Below are 23961 nucleotides of genomic sequence, written 5' to 3'. Positions count from 1 at the left end.
CTGTGTCTTTTTTTTTTTTTTTTTAATGACAGCCATCTGGGATGTCCACAGTCCCATAAATGCCCCTCCATCCAGGACCGGGGGTGGCATTCACCGTGGAGGGTGTTGCAGGGAGGGACAAGCCTGCAGGACCACGAGAGGCCATGCGCTCAGCTCCCTGGGCATGTGACAAGCGCCTCTTGGATGGACCATTCCCAGCCGGCACCACCACTCTGGCAGACTGCCCCTGGTGAGCCGGATGGACTCGGGGTGGACAGGGCGCCTCCATCTCCTCCCACCGCGGAGCACACTGACGGGCCTGAGCGCGTGTGTGTAGACCCTGCACGGACAGCGGGACACATTGGAGGGAGCCCACCTCCCCTTGAAAGACGCTCCGCATTCGTCCTTTCTCACTTTGGAAGGGTGGAAGGACCTGTGGAGGTGCACACGTATGCCGTGTGTAGTTCCTACTATCGCGTTAATCTCACGGAGATCGGACACCGGATGTGTTCCCAGGAAGCATGCGGCAGTCAGCCTGGGGGTGCTGGGTAAGGGCACCGCCCTGAGCACACCTCCGCTCACGCCACACTGATGCACACGGCCGTACTGGTTCACGTGGTCAGAATCACAAAGGTGGAATCAGCTCTGTCGTGTGAGCTTCTAAATGTTTGTTTTCTATTTTTAAATCCTGGGTCGGCACGTTGGCTGGGAAACCGGAATGGAACCCAGCAGCGACTCCTCTCCCTTCTCTCGGGCACGGTGAAACGTCTTCAGGTTTCCTTGAGGAGACACCACCTGCCTATCCTTTTGGAACGGACAGAAGTAAATCCACCAGAAGGGAGAAATCTCAGGCCAACACAGGCAAATGAAAAGGGCTATTAAAATGTTTTTACACCTTTGAAAATTGCAGGCTTGTTGCAGAGGTCTGTCATCTTCCCCCTGGGGTATGAGATTATCCGGCTCCTGGTAGAGGACCCTCAGTGACGACTATGGCACTGAGACTGTGTAATAAAGACTGCCCCCATGGCAATTAGAAGAGAAGCTACTATAAATTATTTCAACTGGAAAAAAAGAAAAAAAGAGCCCTCCTTTTCCTGGCCTTTGCAGCATACAGCAGATTCGCCACCTACGATGGGTACTTCATTCTTCGCTGCTGCTTTTATATGAAATGACTTGGCCCACATTTTGGCATGGATTTATACCAGGAAGAATAAAGGGGTTTCCTATGGAAGTCCTGTCTTACTCCAGGTGAAGAGCAGCGTCTACTTTGGGCAGGTTGTGAACCTCCAATGTGATGAAATCTCTAATGCTGTCTGATGTCGGGGGGCTTCCTGGGGCCTCACCCGCAGGACCTTGTACCTCCGCAGCTCCAGCCTCGAGTCTCCCAGGAAAGAGCTGCCGCCCAAGCCTCCTGAGGACACAGGAAAGAGGGAGGGGGCACCTTGCCGGGCTTGTGAGTTCTCGTGGTGGGGAGGGCGTTGACGGGGAACCCGGACATGCGAAACCCTCACTCTTCTGAGCGCCACACAGCGTGGGCCTCGTTGGAACCTGGCGAGTGATGATCTGGGCTGCTTCTCACAAGCCCTGGAAGCCCCGGCCCTCCTGTGTGCTGACGCTCCCAGCAGCCCTGAGCCCTAGGTGTGATACTCCATTTTGGTTGCAGGAGCAAAATGGCCCATCTCCTAAAAGCCACGTGGGCAGCGGTCTCTGGGGGCCTGTGTTCTCCACCCGCTCCACCATCCCATTGGCTTCCTGCGGCGCACGGGGACTCGGGAGTAGCTGCAGGTCCGGCCCCACCCTGGCAGCGCGGCGGGCACGTTTGGCTGTGTTTGGATGGTGTCCTCAGACCCTCAATGCTCAGCCCGAAGGCGGCTTCTAAGAGGCATGAGTTTGTGCTGGCCCAGGGGCTGCTCTCTTGGCCTTTTTCTTGACAGGAGGACGCGTGAAATAGACAGGCCCACCTCTGGCATCACTTACGATAGGCGTGGTCACACTGGGAGGGCAGGAGACAGCGCCCACTCCCATTACGGAGCTGCGCAGGAGCTTGGGCACGTGGCTATTAGTGTCCTGACGTCACAGAGCTAGCTTTCTTAGTGTTAAAATCTGGTCGGATGAATGGCATTTATGCACTCAAAGGCTTGTGTAAAGGATAGTAAAAAGAGGCGAGGAGAAACCTGAGCGTTGAGTGCATGCCAGTGGCTGTTGGGCAGCAGTTGTAAGGGGGGTCTCCAGGCCTACTCCTCCCATCCCTGCCCAGGCTCCCAGCCGTGACGGCTTCGCCTTGCTGCCGGTGACACTGACCCACGTAGCTAGTGCAAGGACGCAGGTCCTTGTCGTCAGCACTCAAGGGGCCTGTTGTTACTCCCCATCCCCTCCTCTACCCCCTTCCTCGCAACCGTCTTTAGCAACGTAGGTCCTTCTAGAGCACGCGCAGGTGGCCGCCCCAGCCACTGGTCACAGGCTGCGCTGGAACATTCCTCAGCTGGCCACCGTCCTGCCAGGATGCACAGGGCTGACCGGGACAGGCCTGGAGTCGGGAGCAGGGACTTGGACTCACCTTAGGAAGAGCCCACGAGGCCAAGGCTGCTGGCAGGCTTCTCCATTGTCCTTGTGTTGTATTTTTATTGACCGTGATTATTTTTTAAATCATCATTAATGTATTAAAAGGAGCTGTAGCACGCATGTACTTAGCGTGTTCTGGATTGCCCCCTCTCCCGTGCCTTCCTAGAGCCCAGGTGTATTCTAGGCTAAATGCTTTGACTCAAACCTGAACAAGGAGGCATGCCTTCTGTCCTCTGGCCACGGCAGGCACGCGCTGGCAGTCTGGAGAGAAGGTAAGGATCTGGTCTCATGGTGAGCCCCCGGCTGGCATTTCTGAGGCTCCACGGCCGTCTCCACAGGGTCAGAACTCACCTTACACCATGCTCTTCACTCCTCAAAAGGAGGGACAGGGAGAGCCATCTGCAGCTGCTGTGGGACTGTCCACCACGCAGTGGGACAGGCCGCGCTTTGCTCTGCACCCTCTTACTGTGTCACTTGAGGGGCCGGAGCTGGGAGTTTTTCCAAAATGTATACACGCTCCCATTGTGAGGCCAGGTGACACCACTTTTCTTCGTGGGGTATGAGTACTCCCTTGCAGGACCTCTTCAAATAAGTCATCACAATGCCTGTCACCTTGTTAAGGAGCGTCAGCCACCTTTCAAGCAGGTGGGAGAGCAGGAAAGTACACGAGAGGGTGTGGCTCTAAAAGGCAGGGGAGGCATCCCTGGTAGGAGGTGTCAGTGAGCGGCAACGACCTGACGCCCAGGCAGCTCGTCAGAAACACAGCGATCACACAAAAGCTCACCTCTCATGTAAACTGGATCGGAAATTCTCAGCGACTCTGTAAATGATTTTCTTTTTTTTCTTTTTGCAGAAGTAATGCATACTCTAGCATCCTGGTGTTTTTATATTTATGTAAAAATTTCTTAAAACCATTCAGACAGATAACTATTTAATTTTCTTAAGAAAGCTGGCAAGGGCTGTCCTCCCGAGGACAGTGGGTGGAAAGCTGCGGCACAGCCAGTTCTGAGTGCTGGGAGAGGGTGCCGTGGCTCTTCTGCCTGACCAGAAGCATCCAACCAGGCTGGACGAGTGGCCGTGTTTATAGACGGGCAGCTCTGAGTCAAACTGCAGCCCTTCCCTCGGGTTCCTGCCCCAGGGGTCCTCTGAACCGAGGCCTCTTCGGTGGGGGAACGTTACAGAGATGGAGCCACCTTTCCCCGGGCGGCCTCCACTCACCACCACTGCTGCTGCTGCGACGTGGCTGTCCTGGACTCGTGCTCGGTGTGCGGGGTGGGGAGCAGGCGTGGAGGGTGTTGATTACCTTCACTGTTCAGCCAGCTGGACCTTTTAATATCTTTGTAAAAAGCATGTATGTATTTATAGTGTTTTAGATTTTTTTCTAACTTTTGTACTTTGAAAGCAGGGCACTGTTTCAGCATGTGCCCTTGTTGTTAAAGACCCGTGTCCTCTCCTGCTCCCTCCTGTAAGTGCCCTTCTAATAAACTTGTCACCCACAAGCTCCTGTGTGCCGAGCTCGCCTGATTCTTGCTGCCATCTCTGTGTGCAGGGATTTACACACGCACCTTGCAGGGTCCCAGGGGCTTCAGAGCTCGGGACCAGAGGCTCCTGGCCCCACATTCCGCTGGTCCTCACACAGTGCCCCGCTGCCCTCGTTCACACACCAAGGGCCACACGCAGGGCCAGCCACCCCTCAGGGACAGCAGGGGCCCGGGGCGCCTGCGCAGAGGTCAGCTTTGCAACCTGCCTGCTACCTCTAAGCACTGCCAAGCCGCAGGTCCCGCTGACGTGGCTGCCGCCGTGTGTGCATTTCCCAACGGGGTCCAGGGCCTCCAAGGCCTGCAGCAGATGACTGAATGCCGCTGCCCAGCCCCACAGCCCAGCACCTCATGCTCCAGCGAGTCCTCTCCTGGCCTGCCTCTTCCACACTGCCACCAAGTCTACATGCCACCGGATTCGTCCTGCCCCAGGCATGGAGGTAGTTTTAGATTCACAAGTAGCTAGGGCTTCGTACCTGCCAGCTCAGGTGACCTTGTTGGCACCTGTGACAACTCATTTTGAATTCAGAACTCCCAAGGAGAAAAATGACTTCAAAAGTTTCCTTGGATGAACACTGCACTGAGCCCATAAGATGCTCGTGAAGAAACAGGACGATTGGGGCCAGCACGTGGCATGATGGTTAAAGAGCTGGACTCCCACATGGCCAACCATGGTTAGAATCCCAAACCCAGTGGCTTAAAACTCATGCTGAGCATGTGTGTGTGCATGCCTAAGATCCTGGGAGGAGAATGGAGAAAGGATGGCAGCATGGCCATCCCCATTGGGGGTGGGGAGATCAGTGATTTCTCACTTTGTCTCTGTCTCTCTTATGGGAACACATACGCCCATGGCAAAACTTTAAAAAAAAATTTAAAAATGGAAGCAGCAGTTAGCGTAATGGCTATGTCATTGAACTCCCATGTAGTTGACCACGGTTCGAGTCTTGGTCCTGGTGGCTTAAACTCACGCCAGGTGCATGTGCGTGTGTGCCCAGGATCCCGACAGGAGAATGAAGGAGAAGGGATTGCGGTGTGGCCATCCCCCCTGGGGAGTGATTTCTTGCTTCCTGTCTCTCTGTCTCTGTCTCTCTGGAGAGCGCATGCGCCCTGTAGCAAAAACCTCTCCAAAATAAAATAAAAGATTAAAATCTAAAATGCCGTTTCATTTCTAAGAGTTGGAATAAGCACAACTCGTGGAGGAGGGGATGAGATAGGCTGACTAATCCCTCAGGGTGGGCCACCTGTGGCTGACTTCATTGGGTGTAGCCACCTGCCTTAACAGGAGGGAGGCGCTGCCTGAGAGGCTGCAGAGGTGGCCTCCCTGACCTGCATCACACCCCTGCCTTTCCCATTACTCTGTGGCCCTCTTGCCCACCCTCCTGCCCCCAGTGTACGTAGCCTGCGTTTCTCAACAGCTGGCTCTCAGAGGAGCACCTTCGTCATCCTGTTCCTAGAACTTCATGACTAAATTCCAGCTACCTGTTAGATGTGATCCAAAACAGAACAGGTGTAAACAGAATCATCCTCCCTCCTGCCTCCCACTTCCTGTCAGCGGCCTCTGCCCTCCGGCTCTCCACGTCCTGATGGCCGAGATGCTTCCTCTCCTGCCCCGTCATCCCTGCTGCAGCTGCTCCTGCTGACCACGCCTCCCTTCTGGAAGGCCTGGGCCCTGGGCTTCTCGGTCCCCTGGACTCACACAGCCTGTGCTTCCCCAAGCCTCACTGCTGCTTCGGAGCTCTTCCCTGCTGGTACCCGACACCAGCTGTTCTCTGCATACCCTTCCTGAGTGACCTCAGTGCTGCCCTGTGATCACAAGACAGCAATGCTGATGACCCCCAAATCAGTACCTGGGAGTCCAAACATCCCCCCAAGCTCCAGACTCGTGCCCAGAGCCTGCGGCCTCCTGGGATGTGCAGGTGCCATGAGCCTCTCAAGCTCAGTTTGACAATCAGAACCCACTATTCCCCTTAGAAGCCATCATCTCCTCTGGCCTTCAGCACCATTTTCGGCATGACCGCTACCCAAGCAGCGCTCGCAGAAGCCAGTGTGCCCGCTACTCCTTCGCTCTCCTCTCCTCTGCCGTCTTCCCATGGCTCTGCCCAGGCCCCGGCCTCTACTGCAGCCCTCTGGCACCTGACTGGCCTCCCAGCCTGCAGCCTGCCTTCCATACGGGCATCGTGCACATGCACCTCGTGACCCGCCTGACCGTGGCTGTCCCCAGCCCACACACAGACTCCGAGGTCCCTACCACGGAGCTCAAGCCCTCCCCCATGGCCCCGTGTAGCTCGCGCCACTCCGGCCTGCAGCCCAGCACTGCACAGCTGCTCTGCGCCACTGCGGCTGCTCTCTCCCTCTCCCCTGGCGGCCCCACCCCTGCTGCCCACCTCCCTCACGGCACCACCAGTTCTCCCGGCTACCTCCTGCTGACGCTCGGCTGCCAGTCCTGACCTCTCCGGGCGTCTCTCACAGATTGGTCGCCGCAGTCTCCTCCACCCTGGGGAACGTGCGGCCTCCCCTCTGTGCTGCGCGTTCCCAGACAGCAGCTTACACTTCCTTCCTGTCTCCTGGGCTGCTTTGGGCCATCATGCGTTTTTGCCAAGTAAGTGAATCAATTGGCACCGGCATGGACCTCTTCCCGAACATCTGCACCCGTTTCCTGTGAGCCCAGCGTAAGTCCTTACGGTACCACTGCCTTCTATCTAAGCGGTTCTACAATTCTCCCATGTCATCTCCCCCTCTCATCTATGCGAGATAACGCAACATGGCAAAACGACCCCCATGTTCTACTTCTCTGATGGCGGGAACCACTAACCAAGTGCTGGGCCCGCCCTCTGCCTCCGATGCCTTCTGCGCACAGACGTGCGGTGGTGCAGGTCTGTGGGCGCTGCTCCTGGTCTTCCTGGTGCATTAGGCGCCATTTCACCTCCACGCTAGGGAGGACAATGGAAGTCCTCCAGCCTCCCTGCGACCTTTTTCTACCTGGGCTTTCTCCCGCACATCCCCCAGCTTTCTTAGCTCTGTACCTCTGTTCACGTTACAACTTTCACCAAGAACCTTGCTGCATTCACTCGCCAGTGTGCCCAAATTACTCACCTACTAGCTCAACTCACTGTTTCCCTGAGTGAGTGCTTCTACAGGGGGCCCCAGGGCCAGCAGGAGCAGCAGCAACACCTGGGATGGGGGGGGCGATGCAAATCCTCAGGCCCCCTCCCTCCCAGACCTACTGAACCAGCAACTCTAGGGTGGCCTTTCTGGTGACAGACGTGGGCTCCGTTGGAGAACCACTGCTCTAGGATTTTGTGCCAACCCCCCCCAAGCCCAGTCCGTTCTCTCCTCCCCACAGCACACGTCACATCCGGCCGGGCAGGGCACTCTGTCTCTTGCAACCTTGTCTTGCTTGCCCCGATCCCACTGGAGCTGGGCTCTAAGCTCCTGGGGCCTGGCCTCACCTCACTCAGAGTCAGGCACCAGCGAGGCGAGGTCCACAGCCAGTGGCCAGTGCTGGCTGCACCCTGAGTCCTCATTTCCGTTCTCACCAGGGTAGAACAGTTTGAGCTGCCTCACCTCCCCACTGACATCCTGAGGGTTTGCTGGGGAGGATGAGCAGACCGTGTCCTTGGACTTCAAATGACGAGAATCTTCTTGTGCCTAAACCACGCTGTTTCCATAATGTCCCCACCCTCAAGTCCACTTAGCCTTCATTTTCGTAGCATTGAAGCCACCTGGTTGGTAACAGTAAGGGCAAAGGCAATCACTGGTCACTTCCTTCATAAGAGAAAGCCATGGACCAGCTGGTGGCATGGTTAAGGCTGCTGGATCCCACTCAGCCCACTGTGCACTTTGAGTCCCGGAGCCAGCAGCTTAAAAACACATAGGTCATGTGTGTATGTGTGCCCCAAATCCCGAGAGAACGGTGTGACCATCCCCCGGGGGGTGCTTTCTCACTTTCTCTGAAGAGCGCTCACACCCTCTAGGAATTTATGAGAGAGAACTAAGTGGGCGTTCCAGCTAGGAGACGGCGTGGACCTCCTGGATTTGTAGCTGTAGGAGGGAGTGTTGGGTCTGTCAACGGATACACATCAAAGGGTTTTAGAAGAACATTTTCCTTTCCTCTCCCCCCCACCCCAAGCCAGTGTTTCAAAGATGCAGTTAATAACCATGAGGGACAGTTTTTTTTTTTTTTTTTTTTAAGAGATTTCACTACAGGGCACGTGTGCTTGCCAGAGAGAGAGAGAGAGACAGAAAATGAGAAATCATTCCCTGGGGGAATGGCCACACTGCAATGCCTTCTCCATTCTCCTCTCAGGATTTTGGGCACACACTCACACACATGCCTGGTGTGAGTTTCAAGCCACTGGGTCCAGGACTCAAGCTGTAGTTGTGGTGGGAGTCCAGCGCTTTAACCACTACGCCACTTGCTGACCCCAGGGCCAGCTTTTAAAGCCACGCTTCTCCAAAAGGAACAGTAACGTAGAGTGGTGGATAGATCCCTGGGAGCCGGAATGGGTTCCACGGTGCTCCACTAGGGGGCGCTGCTGTGGTGACGGCCCTGGCGCATCCTTCATTCTGCACATCAGAACCAGTCAAGCCAGAGAGCGCCTCTACCAGAACGTAACTGAGGAAAGATATCTACGGGAAGACTTGCAGTAGTAGTGACGGCCACAGGTAATGTCAAAATAGGAAACGTGGAGACCTGCCAAGACCCTTTCTGCAAGAGCTCACAGGCTGGAAGTGCAAGGACGGATCACCCAACCAAACCCCAAGTGGCATCTCCAACACAGACTAGAATGTGGCCCTGAGCACTCAGCATTCTACTTCACGAGACATACAAGGTGTGGGCAAGCTCAGAGTTAGGGTGTTTTCCGCCCCCCTTGCACTAGCAGTCGTAGGTTCAGTACACGTGAGCAGCTCTGTACGCTCTCACCACCTCCACTGCTCTGACAAGATCTGGCATTTGATGCTTTAATGCTCTAGCCAGCTTGTCTATTGTAAAACGGGGCAGGGTGGGGAGCAAATCTCACTCATTGAGAACACTGCTGAAACTCTCCATCCATCGGAACGTTCAATGAATCAGAACCCTTGACCACATTAGACACACGGGGGCTAAATTTAGCTCTGCATCAGCAAAGTCGGGCTCAGAATAGAGAGGCTCTCATCTTACCCTGAGCCGGTGCTTCTTCCAGGACTGCTTTCCTCGGCGGGCCAAGATGGGGCCGGGGCACACCACAGGCTCTCAGTGACAAGGATGGATCGCCCAGCCAAACCCCAAGTGGCACCTCAAATGCAGACTAGAATGTGGCCCTGCGAAACACACGCAAGGAGAAAGCAATGGCAACCACGTTTACTCCTCCCCCAGGGGACCGGGAACCTGGCATGTAGCATGCTTCACGTGTTCTAGCCGGGGTGCAGGAACGGCCTGACGTGCTCTAGGGTTCTTGAATTGCGTCCTGTATTACTCAGCCAGCTGGGTCTGGCCTTCCTGAGCCTCCAGCTTCTCTGAATCAGATGTAGCCAAGCTCTATAAAACAGAGCAAACTGGCTCTGTCAATCTCCTCATACCCTGGCAGGATAGCATATCTTACAATGATAAAAATATCCATGTCTTCATCCCTCTGAAATGATTACATAATGCCTGATTTCCTCGGGAGGGGGGGGAGTTTATTCTCATCTCTCCCTGTCTTCTAACGCTCGTGAATCTTCCAACGTTGTGATCATGTTCATCAAACACAAATCATACTTTCCGACCCAAACTGAGGGTCTACTACGTACCAAACACTGTTACACAACAGAGAAATGTTGAAGGAAAAAAAAAAAGCCGAATCTTTCATTTTATCATTATTAAACTCGCTATAGGGCACATGTACTTGCCAGAGAGAGAAAGGGGAGTAAGAAAGCCTCCCTTCTCCCCACCAGGGGGAGGGGAGTGGCCACACCACTGTGGCTCCTCCTCCGTCCGCCTCCTTTCAGGATTCTGGGCACCAGTGCGTTTCTCAAGCCAGTGGGTCCAAGACTCAGACCGTGCAGTCACCACGTGGGATCCAGGTGCCTTCACAACCACACACCGTGGCTGCCCCACTCTTATTTTAAACCTCAGCTGGACAGCCCACACTCCCACATTAGGGACGGCACCTGCCACGGCAGCGCTGGCTCGGAATCGCCCCACACAGGCCTCGTGCAGGTCCCAGGTACCTGCATCTCTCACGTCCCCTGGGAGGGACGGTGCCCCCAGAGAGCTGAAGTCTTAAAAACATGAGGTGACAATATGCCTGATGGGTTCCCAAAATAGCGAGCTTGACAAACTCAGACTGTACAGTTCCACTCAGGCTTCCTCACTCACATTCCCCGCTACAAGCAAAATAACCACACACAGTAGAGAATTGCTGCATAAATCACATTTTAATTACCTGGCTTTGTTTAAACCAGAAAGGCAAATTCACAGCTTTTCTAGTCTGTTGTCCCTAACCATGTGGCCTGATATATTTCCTCCAACTTGCCATGTTTCAGTAAAAATGTTCTGCCTTTCACTTTGTAACCCCAGAGCTAACTTCTCTTCTATTCCTAGTCAGTGGCTAATACGGTCACCTTGAAGAAACACTAACAGGATGGTGGTAAACCATGGACTCAGGCAAAAAAAAAGAAAAAGAAAGAAAATGAAAGTTCACTCCGTAGGATGAGGCAGGCTCTGGAAGGCTCCTCCTGGACATGCCATCACGGAGATGCCCCCTTCCCGTGGCTGCCCGGCCCGGCCCTGGTCACATCCTACCCCACTGCTATCTGCCCCAGGTTCTGCAGAGCTTATACGGTGGTGCCCAGAAAGGAGGGTTGCGGGGGAAACCTTGCTTCTGTGACCCTAACCTGTGTTTGTTCCCTGCCCTGAATGGTTTAGTGCTAACATGAGACCAGAATCCGTCCTCGGTGCCCTGGGCCCACTTAGAGCCATGGCAGTAACTGGCAAACATTAGAAAAGTGTCTAGAAAGAAAGAAGGATTTTTATTTGCTGTACTTCCCACACTTTCTTTGGAAACTTTCCCTTTGGTGACCCAGCCCTTTTGGGCTCACCGCTCCAACGCGACAGAGGATAAGCAGTAAAGGTCTTCCCTCGGGACTGTGGTCCCGGAAGGGCACAGAGGGGAGGTCCACCCTGGAACTAGGCCAGGTGTCCAAGAACTCACGGCCTGGCAGCTCACATCCTCACCCACCGCTTAGCATTGCTGCCCTGGCCACGGTCTCGGCTTTACAAGGGAAAGCGGGAAACGCGCCTGGGCTGAGGGTCTGAAGTGTGACTGCACAGCCCTGGCAGCTCCGAAGTTCCTCCATGATAGTATGCCGACAAAGCCATCTCAGCACGGGAGCACCTGCTGTCCTGATGGCCCCAAAGGAGTCCCTCAAAGTCCTCTCTCTTACACACACACTCAGCAGAGGGTTTGTTATCCCACCGGAGTCGGAAACCTTTGCCTCACTTACTACTAAAACCTCACGCTGGCTCTTCAGTTCCCAGCATGAGCTCAGGAGCTATACTTTAAGGATTGTTGTAGCTAGAGACTAACCAGCAGGATAGACTCTGACGCTATCTATGTATCACACTGTGATCCACACTGTGGATCAAATCTGCATCTTTTCTTCCTCCCCCAAAAGCACCATAACTCACAGCCGCGAGCTCCTTGAATGAAGAAAATCCAAGACACCCAGCAAGGACAGCACCAGCTCCTCATCTACAGGGACCGAGTGTGAAGGGAGGAAATGGATTTGTAAGGCTGACGAGGACTTGGAGGTCCTGTCCTTTACCTTGGGCAAATCACGTAGCCCTCTAAGACTCATTCAACCTCCATTCCTAGAGTCACAAAGTATGTCTGAGAAATTCTCACTCATTATTGTCACTGTACTCCTCACTCCCTTACGATAGAGACCAGAATCCGTCCTCGGTGCCCTGGGCCCACTTAGAGCCATGGCAGTAACTGGCAAACATTAGAAAAGTGTCTAGAAAGAAAGAAAGAAGGATTTTTATTTGCTGTACTTCCCACACTTTCTTTGGAAACTTTCCCTTTGGTGACCCAGCCCTTTTGGGCTCACCGCTCCAACGCGACAGAGGATAAGCAGTAAAGGTCTTCCCTCGGGACTGTGGTCCCGGAAGGGCACAGAGGGGAGGTCCACCCTGGAACTAGGCCAGGTGTCCAAGAACTCACGGCCTGGCAGCTCACATCCTCACCCACCGCTTAGCATTGCTGCCCTGGCCACGGTCTCGGCTTTACAAGGGAAAGCGGGAAACGCGCCTGGGCTGAGGGTCTGAAGTGTGACTGCACAGCCCTGGCAGCTCCGAAGTTCCTCCATGATAGTATGCCGACAAAGCCATCTCAGCACGGGAGCACCTGCTGTCCTGATGGCCCCAAAGGAGTCCCTCAAAGTCCTCTCTCTTACACACACACTCAGCAGAGGGTTTGTTATCCCACCGGAGTCGGAAACCTTTGCCTCACTTACTACTAAAACCTCACGCTGGCTCTTCAGTTCCCAGCATGAGCTCAGGAGCTATACTTTAAGGATTGTTGTAGCTAGAGACTAACCAGCAGGATAGACTCTGACGCTATCTATGTATCACACTGTGATCCACACTGTGGATCAAATCTGCATCTTTTCTTCCTCCCCCAAAAGCACCATAACTCACAGCCGCGAGCTCCTTGAATGAAGAAAATCCAAGACACCCAGCAAGGACAGCACCAGCTCCTCATCTACAGGGACCGAGTGTGAAGGGAGGAAATGGATTTGTAAGGCTGACGAGGACTTGGAGGTCCTGTCCTTTACCTTGGGCAAATCACGTAGCCCTCTAAGACTCATTCAACCTCCATTCCTAGAGTCACAAAGTATGTCTGAGAAATTCTCACTCATTATTGTCACTGTACTCCTCACTCCCTTACGATATGCTGAGGGAGAAAAGGTTTCTCCTGAACCCCACCCCCCAAAAAACTAAACTGAAGGGAGCCCTAGTACCAACTCAGGCAGCCACCAAGATAATGGCGATTCCAGTGCAGCTGACCCGAGGAGGCAGAGAGCCAGCATCTTCACTGGTCAGTTCTAGTGTGGGTAACTCAGTGTTCTTCATCAGATGAAAGGCCTTCGATTTCATCTCTGTCTCCCCCGATTGCCATCCAGAATGCCTTGGCCACCTGCAGAGAGAACCACGGAACACATTTTAGGTGACAGGTAACTTCAGCTCATTTCCTATATTGTACCTTAAACTCCCTGAGACTTAATATTCTACACCATGCCCTCTGGCAACGTATATCAAAACCCTGAATACCCTTTGACCCAGCAGTTCCATTGTAGAAATTTATGCTAAAGGTATAATCAGAGTTCCAGACAACAGGGATGTGCAAAGGCATGCACAGCTTCATTTCCTATAAAAGCCAAACATGCACACGGCCTAAGTGTCCAAAGGGGAGCTGAACAAATGAATTATGACACATTTATATAATGGAATATCATCAAGTACGGAGGTTTCCTGCCAAGAACACATGTTGTGTTGGTAATAACAAAACAAAACAGCAGCTAAGTTTTCTGACCCAATGGCTGGGAAAGTCAACAGCCTGCGTCTCAAAGCTCCTTGTCACTTAACGTACACTGGAAAAATCTCGGTTTGATTGTAGCGACTATATTGCCATTTCATAAATATTTCATTATTGGGGCATCAGAAAAGTCGTGATGTATTTGTCTATGCAAAAATGCATCATGACTTTTCTGATAGCCGACAGGTATAAGTTAATAATCAATGAAAAGCTCAAATGAGACCCTTTAAAAGTACACAAGTGTGATACAACCCTAAAATAGCACTGGGCCTTTCACAGGTACCTGACTGACGGATTGGCTCACCTTTTCTGCATGCAACTTTCTCTGCTCGTGAGGAAGCGTCGCGGCTTTGTCTAGGGGGAAAATATATCTTAGGAAATCTGTGTGGTAGCGCAGGAAACTGTGGAGTGCACGGATGTTCTAACACTATGAGATGGGAGATGAGTGTCAAGGACAGGTTTACGATGTAGTCATTACAGGCGTTAGGAGGCGTTAGTCTTCCAAATGTTCCTGGGAATGCTGTAGGCCAGGAGGGATGTGACGGAGACCATGTTAATGAAACACACAGAGAGAACCAGGGGGAGGCAAAAGGAGAAGGAAAAGCAAGAAAAAGCAGAATGAAGAAAGGAAAATATTCCCGGGGAATTTTACCAGAGGATGGCATAGTCCCCCAGTAGCTAAGTTTCTCAAGGCAGCTGAGACCAGAGCATGGACTCCAACCTAGCGCTTACAAAACGGGTCCTACTACATGAAAGACACGAGCATCGGGGTGAGGGCATCTCAGACGCACGGATCTGATTACCTTTCATTTCCTTTAACTTTGAAAACAGTCTTTCAAAATTCTCCAGATCACCTCCTCCAGTAGTCAGGCTGGCCAGTTCTTGAATATCCAGATCTAACATGGGATCTAAAGCGAGGATCGGACGCATTATTTACCACACGTTAACGATACATGTGCTCAACACACAGAGTTGAAAACCAACTGCATGCCCACTGTGGGCCAGCTTTACAGACCATGGTGCCCCACCCTGCACGGCTGCTAGTGAACTGAAACTTCTCGACAGACTATGATGAGGTAAGGAATATACTAAGTCCACTTTAGAGGGAAGAAAACTAAAGCTCAGCGTTGAAGTGACTTGCTTGCTCGAGGTCACAATTAGTAAGTGGGTTCAGACATATGGTTTCCAACCCTGAAGGCCACACTCTCCCCACTAAGACACACTGACGCAACTATAAATGACAATTGTTACCATATTTTACCATACCACACTTGTTTTCACATTTACTACTGACACCCACCACAAAAAAGGACAACCCACAACTTACAGATGAGAAAAACTGTATTTAGAAACGAACTCAACCCAGCCTCAGTGGCACAGAGGTAGCATAATGATCCCAAGTGTGGGAAGCCATGAGACTGGCCACCAGTTTGGAACCTGAGTCGACCTGAAACGCACCAGGTATGTGTGCACCTCAGATCCTGACTCGCTGGCAGGCTGGCAGAAGGGACTGCTGTATGGTCAAACCCTTTGAGTGCCTGTGTGTGTGTGTGTGTGTGTGTGTGTGTCTCATGAACATGCAAACATACTCTAAAATTACTGTCATCTGGCAGAAAGACTGCTGTATGGCCAAACCCTTTGAGTGCCTGTTTGGGTGTGTGTGTGTGTGTGTGTGTGTGTGTGTGTGTGTGTCTCATGAACATGCAAACATACTCTAAAATTACTGTCATTCAGCAGGGACCAGCAGGTGGCATAGTGGTTAAGACACAGGACTCCCATGTGGCTGAGGTTCAAGTCACGGACCCAGTAGCTTGCAACTCATGCCAGGTGCGTGTGCATGCATGCCCAAAATCCTGAGAGGAGAGTGGAGAAGGAGGGATTGCAGGAAGTCCATTCCCCTGGGGGGAAAGGGGTGATTTCTCACTTTCCGTCTCTCTGGAGTGCCCATGTGCCCAATAGCAAAAATCTCTTTAAAAATAAGTTATTCAGACTCAAATCATATGTTCTTATTGCAAACTCTTTACTATTTTTATCACAGCATATTGCTTCTTGGTATCAAAGTTTGTTTGTAATCAGAATTCTAACTCATTCTCCAATCCAGGCCAACCATCTGTAGAATGCTGCTCCTAGCCTTCCCAGTTCACGGGTGTCCTTTCTGGGAATTCTTTCCGCACTCATGTTCACAAAGCCATCCTGGCATCTGCATGAGCTGTTTGTATTTCAGCCACTACTGTAATAAATACCATTTCAATAAGAGCAATTTTACTTTGTGCGTGTACCACTGAGTGCTTTAACTCACACAATTGCTTTTTTTCCTTAGGTTTTTGCCATAGGGCACACATGCTCACAGAGACAGAGACAGTGAGAGAGAAAGAGAAATACACCCACCAGGGCGGATGTCCACATCACAGTCCCTCTCCTCCTGGGATTCTGGGCATGCATACACATGTACTCAAGAGTGATTTTCAAGCTACCGGGTCTGGGACTTAAACAGTGTCAGCCATATGGGGGTCCAAAACCTTAACCATCATGCTACTTGCTGGCCCAAATTCCATTTTATCTTGTAACAGCCTTCAAGGAAAGATTTGTTATCATTATTTTTTTGAAAAGGAAACTGAGGACAATAGAGAGTTTGCCTCACCTTTTCGGCATGCAACTTTCTATTCTAGGTAATAGAATACCTAGACAGTGAATGACAGAGCCACCCATGACTTGAACCCAGCTGCACAGGTCTCCGAAGCCCATGACTGCAACCGACATGACTAATCCTATCTCTGCATTTCTTCACTATCAGCTCTTTGGAGAGAAGAACGATTATTTACAATTCTTTGCATCTACCTCATGCCAGACAATTTGGTATTAAAAATGCACTTGAGGGCCAGCCTGTTGTGTGATGGTTAAAGCGGCTGGGTCTGAAACGGCTGTAAGGTTCAAGTCCTGGGCCTGGCAGCTTCAGAAACATGTTAGGTACGTGTGCATGCACGCCCCAGATCCCCAAATGAAGGAGAATGAAGGACGAGGGACTGTGGTGTGACCGTGCCCCATGACGTGGGGGTGATTTCGCACTTTCTCTCTCATTTACCCTCTGGCAAAGTTTTGAAAACATGCATTTGAGCTCATACATTTACTTTAGTTCAATACCCATGTCAGGTAGGCAGCTGGTATACAGAAGAGAGGATGAAACTTTCTTAATTATCCCATATACCTGGGAACTGAGTGACCAACATGACAGAAACGAGTGGGTTTGAGGAGCCGTTTAGATGGCGTATTGAAGGGCGGCAGTAAAGGCTGGGTAAAGGACGGTCATCTACCAGAGAAAGAGGAGGAACTAAAGTGGGAAGAAAACAGACATGCTGTGCTGGGTGAGTTAAAAGAAAGCAATGTTTCAGAGAGGGACTGGTCCACGGTACTGAATGCCACCAAGAGGCCAAGAGGAGGCCTGTTAAATTCTAGATCCGGTGATATGGGGGCACCGTGTCCTTTGCACAGGGCTGTTTAGTGGCATATTTGGGTAAGAGCCACATGGGAGTGAGCTGAGGACTGCACAGGAGGTGAGCAACAGAAACAAGCTTCGTAAAGACAGAGAGGAAAATAAGACATTCTAAAGATGGTTGGTTTTCAGTTTGGCTTTGCTTTTTTTTTTTTTCACTTTAGTCATTTTAGTCTTATAAAAATGTTGCAAGAACAGTGGAGTTCTCGTATCCCTCTCCCCCCATCCTCCTCTCGTGCTGACGTCCTACATAACCATAGCGTAACTGTTAAGATCAAGATGCTAGTATGGATTCCATGCTGGTAAGTAAACCACAGACTTGACTCAGCTTTCCCAGGGCCCTTTCTCTGTTCCAGGAGGCTAACAGGACTCCGCTATCTCCTCCTCGTCCAATCTGTGGCTGTCCCTTAGACTTTCCTGAGCTCTCGTGACACTTTTGAAGGGTACTGGTCAGTTACTTTGTAAAATGTCCTATTTGGGTTTATCAGATGTTTTCCCATTGTTAGATAAAGGTGCGCATTTTTGGCAAGACCACCATAGCAGTTATGTGTGGTTCTCAGTGCCCCACACCAGAGGAGATGTCAAGATGACTGATTACTGGTGGTGGTAACTTCGCCACTTTGTTAAAGTGGTTGGTATCGGCCAGTGCCCTTTGTAGTAAGTATCTTGGGGTAGACACTTTTAGACTATGCAAATATCCTACTTCTCAAACTTTCCTTCACTGTTTTGTTTTTTTTTAATTTTCATATCATATATATTTACTGTTTCAAACATTTGCTATAGGGCATATGTGCTCACCAGAGAGACAGACAGAAAGTGAGAAGGTACCTTCCGGGAGAATGACCACACTGTAATCTCTTCTCCATTCTCCCCTTGGGATTCTGGGCATGCACACACATGTGCCCAGCATGTTTTCCAAGTCACAGGGTCCAGATTTCAAATGGCACAGTCAGTCATGTGGGATCCGGCCACCTTAGCCACTGTGCCACCTGCTGGCCCAATCATCCACTAACTTGAACATCCATGCGTGGATCTCGCCTGAATCACTATTACTATACTGTGTGGCTTTCAGTTCTCCTCATTCCCCCTACATTTATTAACTGGAATTTGAATGTAGGGAAGGGGAGTCCTTTCCCATTTATTTATCCAATTATTTATTGATATCAGTATAGACTCATAGATTTACTCTATGAGTTATACCCTAATACTTCATTAATTTACTTTGCTGGTCAAATGGTCGCAGCTTTGGCCATCAGAAGTTTGTTGGGGTTGGTTCCTGTAGCCGTTCAACATGTCCCTGCTCTCTGTTGAAAACCCCCTCACCTCAGGCACCACAAGATGCTGCAAGGTCATCCTGCATTTTTCCTGCTCTAGTCCTGGACTCAAACACTTCTCCTTCATTGGAGAGTGGATCTAGAGACCAAGACTGGAGTGCTATCAGTGTGCCCACTGTTCCTGGGGTGTGGTGCCCTCTCGGCGGACAGAGCTAGGACACACATGTATGTCTACTGACACACGAACACACACAAACATATTTATTTCCCTGTTGCTCTGTTAAGCATAGCTTAAAAACTCCGAGTTCATACTGATGCATTAGGTTTCCATCCCGTACCAAAGGGTTCATCCCAGCCCTTCCCTTCCCATATCTGTAACTTCCTTCTCTGACAGTGAGAAACCTACTGTCATTATCTGTATTTTCATATTTTTTCAGCTACATACACACATATATACTTATACACCTACATATGTATGTATATATGTATGTATGCATATACGTATGATTTTAAAATTGCTAACCCATACTCCTTGGAAAACAAATTTACTAAGCAGAGTTCATGATCTGTGTTCGGTTCTTCTTGTCTTCACCCTTATGATATCTAGTTCTTTCACTCTTTTGCAAAGGTACTTAGGTTGGTTCTTGTCATCTCCACCCACTTCAGTGCTATTAATGATCTGTTTTCATGGCAGAGGCCTTAGTGGGTTTAAAAGCCAATAGGCAGGATGCATTGAGAGGATAAGACTGAATAAAAAGAAAGAAGGATTTTACCTAATTTTTTCTTTTCAATACATTTCTCTAGCCAATCACTTGAGCTTTCTACATGGATTATCTAATAATACGAATGCGTTACTGCACGTGAGCCCTCTGTGGCACAAGGAGGAAGTAGGTATATCAGTGGTTCCCCAACAAAGACACTGAAGAGTTACTGTCCATGAAGCTCCTTGGCTTTCTGGCCCAGGACAGCAGGGTGTACTCCAGTTTCAGCTCCCCGGCCTTCTCATTGGATGTTCTTGAAAAAGTTACTAAACTTCTCTGGGCTTCAGGTCCAAATCCGTAAAATAATGTCACTGCCAGATTTCATTACCAAATGAGAAAATGGATATGACAGAACCTTAAGGGGCCAGCAGGTAGCATAGTGGTTAAGACTCTGGAGTCCTACATGGCCGACTGCAGTTCAAGCCCCAGGCCTTTCGGCTTCTTTTCTCACTCCTCTCCCCATCTCTGTCTCTCTTTGGTGAGCATACATGCCCTATAGCAAATTAAAAATAATGATAACGGGAGCCAATGGGTGATGGTGTGGTGGTTAAGGCACTGGAAGTGCTCAACTATGGTTTGAGTCCCAGACCCAGTGGCTGGAAACTCACACTGGGTGCATGTGCATGCATGCCCAAAATCCAAGGAGGAGAATGGAGACGAAGGGACTGCGGCGTGGCCATCCCCACTGGGGAGTGAATTTTTGCTTTCTGTCTCTCTGGTAAACTCATGTACCCTATAGCCAAAAAGAAACAAACAAACAAAAGCTCCTCAAAAAATACTACTACTACTAATGACAATAATAAATAAAATTAAATACATAATTCTTAAAAAAAAAAAAAGAGAAACTTGGGGCTGGCAGGTGGCATAGTGGTTAAGGGTGCTGGACTCCCACCATGACTACGGTTCAAGTCCCAAACCTGGTGGCTTGCTTTCTTGCCTTCCCTTTCTCTCTCTGTCTCTCTCTGGTCCAATTGAAAAATAGTAATAATAATAGATGAATAAATAATTCTTTTTAAGAAGAGAGACCCTTGAAAGGATGTGAAAGGGCTTATAAATCTAAAGCTGCACTGTCCTCGTCAGCGTCATCGACGGCGGTTAGCTACCATGAGCAAGCTGCAGCGCACAGCTAGCTGTAAAGCCGTTCTGCCATGTGGTTCTGTCAGCCTTTGCTAAGACGATCTGAACCGAGATCCTGCTGCGACAGTCAAAGAGAAAGTGGTGCCCCCGTATTTGTTATGTATTTATTCTTCCCCCACTTCCTGACAGCTGCTGGCAAGGATCACGTTTATTTGGGGTACGCTATCAATTTTCTTCCCTTCTCCACATTTTGAGTTGATTTCCCCCTCTAGAATTTCTGCCCAGATAGCTAGTCCAAGCCCCTGAGCTATCTCCTGGTAGCAGAGGAGGAGCTTACCCACAGTGCTGTCACCTGGGGTGTCTGCCGTGCTCGATGCGCCATCCCGATGATCCGAGAGGGGCTCGGCCCTGTCTGCTGCTGGCAAACTCCGCTGCTGCTGAGGGAGACACGCAAAACAAGCACAAGACAGTGGCCTCCTTCGAACCTGAGTCCAGAACCAGGGCGGCTCCCATACGCCCTGCCTGGTTGGCTTTAGAGAAGCAAGGGATGAAGGGATGAAGGGAAAAGGAGCGAGATCACAGTAAGAAGTAAAAGGCTAAAAGTTCACTAGCTTGGGAGTATTTTTCCCTCAAGGAAAAAGTCAGAAAGTGGTATCATTTTGCTGTAGAGTATTAAAATACGGTTTTTGCTTGTTTCATTTCATCTCTCTGCTATTTACTGGAGAGGATGGGTGTAAACACCAGAGACGGTTACTGGGGAGAGTGGATGGTAAGGAGTGGGCGGTGGAGGGTGGGTGTGAGGCGCAAAAATAAAAAATATAACCTGCTAAAAAAAAAAAATCTGTTATTCAAAAAGTGAAAATGTATATAACCGTAACATAAATAGCTGAGAGGCTGATGAAGTAAAGCCCAGGAAAGATAATGTTGCCCTAAATATTTATTTCCCTATTATTCAAACTGGAGGGATATGTGTTTTTTTTTTCCTAGAGAGAGATTTTTTGCTATAGGGTACATGTGCTTGCTGGATAGACAGGGAAACAAAAAGTAAGGAATAACCCCTCGGGAGGATGGCCATGCCGCAATCCCTTCTCCTCCATTCTCCTCTCAGGATCTTGGGCACGCACGCACGCATGCCTGGCATGAGCTTAAGCCACCAGGTCCGGGACTTGAACCACGGTCGACTACATGGGAGTCCAGTGACATAGCCATTATGCCAATTGCTGGTCCCACTGTAAGCATAATTTTAAAAACCAAGTTTGCTTTTCGTTCCAGCATGCTGACCAAGGTGAATGCGGACCAAAGTCGTTGAGGCCAGACGGCTGAAACTGGACTAGAACGAGCTCATCGAGGGCAGGGGCTCTGCCTCAGATCTGTACAGGGCCTTGTGTGCAGGAAGTGCTAGAGAGAACTGTCAGTTTTGTTTCCTACTTACAGGTCTAGAGGCAAGTTTACACCTCAAGGAAATCCTAGCAGATTTTATAAATAGGGAGCACAGGGCCAGATGGTAGCTCAGGGGTAAAACATGATGCTGTCGCTCTGCAGGGCTGATCTGTGCGAGAAGGCTCTGGGTTCACATCCAGAGTCCTCTGTGAGCACACTGGGCACACATGTGCAGGTGGGCTGGGGGGTGGACAGGGGCATCAAGACCCCTTTGGGGGTGGACAGGGGCATCAAGACCCTTTTGGAGGTGCTGCCCCTCTTCCACTCTCTCTTACAGAATAAAGAAAATAGACTTCAAACAAAACAAAATATGGAGCAACTCAAACTGGAAAACACCTTGGGAGGGCTTGCTGCATTAGCAAGGGCTGAAGGAGCTGTCTCCCAACAGGTGCCAGGCATAAGAGGGCCTTTTAGACTCTCCTTTCATCTATTTTTAATATTCCCTGCCACCTTTTAAATGGAAAGGAAAAAACAGTGACTGTGTAAAGATTCATAATGACAAGGCAAGATCAAAGCTGAAAAGGAAAAAAGCACCAAGAAGAATCTTCACCTCTGAGTGGCAGGTCCCTGCTGCCCCGACGCCATGGTTTGCTCCAGCCAATGAGTTGAGGAGGCTAAAGCCTTGGCTCCTATCTGCAAAGGGAAAAATTTAAAAAAAAAGAAAAAGAAAATTTTAATTTACATTTTTAAATTGCTAAAATGACTATGATGGTGAAACGAAGGCTACTTTATCAAAGTTCCAACTATAAAACAGTTATTGTCACATACTCTCAATTCCAATTAACTTTAAAAAAACACATATTAGTTCAGTTGAAAGATCACGCAGGGCTGCAAAAGGCCATGCAACTGCTCTGCTTGCAAAGATGACCAGCACTGATGTTTCCACAGTCACTGTGAACTAATATTCCATTGCTTTAAGTGTCAGGCGTGGCCAGATGTGGATAAGGCGCTAGGGACCTTTAAAGTAGACACGGTCTTTGTGCTGACACTACAGGGCACGCAAAGGCTCTAACACAGACATAATCTACCGTCGCTCTGCAGGGCAGGGTAAATTAAAGGGAGCTGAGTGTCAGCCAGAGAAGGCCAGGGGAAACTTGTTTAGAACCACGAGACGCACGGACCGCAGGACACAAGATGCTACACAGCCGTGACAAGACAAGATACCTGGCTTTCCCTTCAGCTTCTCCCTCCCTCATTGCTGAGTAAAAGAATAAACCTGGGGACAGCTCGGGGCAGCAGAGTTCTCCATCAGAGACACCTGGTCAGCCCGATACCTGCTTTCTCTATTTATCAGTCCGTCTGTTCTTTCTCAATCCACCACTCGCTTCTGCTTGGGTTTCCATGTCCCCCGCCCCATGGGCTGAGGCATTTAAGCACTCACAAACATTTTAAAAAATCGACACCAAGGCATTATCGTCAGGCAAAGAGGAACCTTGAAGTAAAGCCCTAGCTTGGTCATGAATGAGCCACCTGCAGTGAAGGCGCCCAGTACTCAAAGTCTGTCTGCGGAATGGAGGACCGATCGGAACGTCTAGAACGGACGACAGTGTAAGTAGCAGCCCTGACCAGGAGTGGTCCCCAGAATCACCTGGGCCACTTACTGCTCAAGGACTCTACCTCAGAGTCACTGAGCCAGCATCTTTTTTAGAAGTTGATTGAAAGACCAAGAGAGGGGAAGGGAGGGAGAGGTGTTCCTTTTATTTGGGGGGAGGCGTGTTCTTTTGACAGAGTCTCACGATACAGTGACCACGCCCCTACGCCCCTAGCCTCCCAGCCACCCAGAATCACAGGTGTGGGGGAATGCCCAGAAACTTCAGGTCAACCCAGGACCGGAGCCCGGGCTTCCACGTGGCTCCATCATCGTACCACAAGGCCCTACACCTGCACCGCTGCGCTGCGGCTGGGCCCAAGTCAGCATCCTTAGGACAGAGGCCAAGAAATCGCAACTCTTAACAGGTATTCCAGAAGAGTCTTAGTGTTAGAGAAGTAGAAAAACAACTGCTTTAGAGTAGAACACGAAACCACAATCTAAGCGTCTAACAGTACAGAAGTCAAAGAACTCTAAAAAAGACTTTATTTTTCCTCTCTCTCCCTTCTCTCCACCGCCTACACATCCCCTGCATCCCTTCCTCTGCCAGGTGACCTGCTTCAGATGCCTGTCTCATACAAGTATCAAGAGGATCGACTGCAATTTCCTTCCTCCTTCCTTCACTTAGGAGAAGCTTCAACTGTGGCCTGATAGGCATTAACCAACAACTTTTTTTTTTTTTTTTTTGGTAAGTG

General features: G+C 50.3%; 1 protein-coding gene across 3 annotated transcripts in view; it reads right to left on the bottom strand.

Annotated features, from left to right (window-relative positions):
- Positions 1 to 11981: 11981 nt before the first annotated feature.
- AAGAB (alpha and gamma adaptin binding protein) overlaps positions 11982 to 23961 on the bottom strand; it is a 34095-nt gene continuing 22115 nt past the window's right edge. The window contains exons 5-9 of one of the 3 annotated variants that reach the window (XM_027773808.1): positions 22229 to 22311; positions 20576 to 20675; positions 14440 to 14544; positions 13941 to 13990; positions 11982 to 13237 (exon numbers count right to left, since the gene is read on the bottom strand). In XM_027773808.1, the coding sequence (XP_027629609.1) occupies positions 13160 to 13237; positions 13941 to 13990; positions 14440 to 14544; positions 20576 to 20675; positions 22229 to 22311 (416 nt within the window). In that variant the 3' untranslated portion in view covers positions 11982 to 13159. The remainder of the gene's footprint in view (positions 13238 to 13940; positions 13991 to 14439; positions 14545 to 20575; positions 20676 to 22228; positions 22312 to 23961) is intronic. The other 2 variants (XM_027773810.1, XM_027773811.1) reach the window with 2 other exon arrangements.

The sequence above is a fragment of the Tupaia chinensis genome, unplaced genomic scaffold (assembly GCF_000334495.1).
Source record: "Tupaia chinensis unplaced genomic scaffold, TupChi_1.0 Scaffold000377_2, whole genome shotgun sequence".
Classification (NCBI taxonomy): domain Eukaryota; kingdom Metazoa; phylum Chordata; class Mammalia; order Scandentia; family Tupaiidae; genus Tupaia; species Tupaia belangeri.
This window is presented reverse-complemented; position numbering and strand designations above follow the sequence as displayed.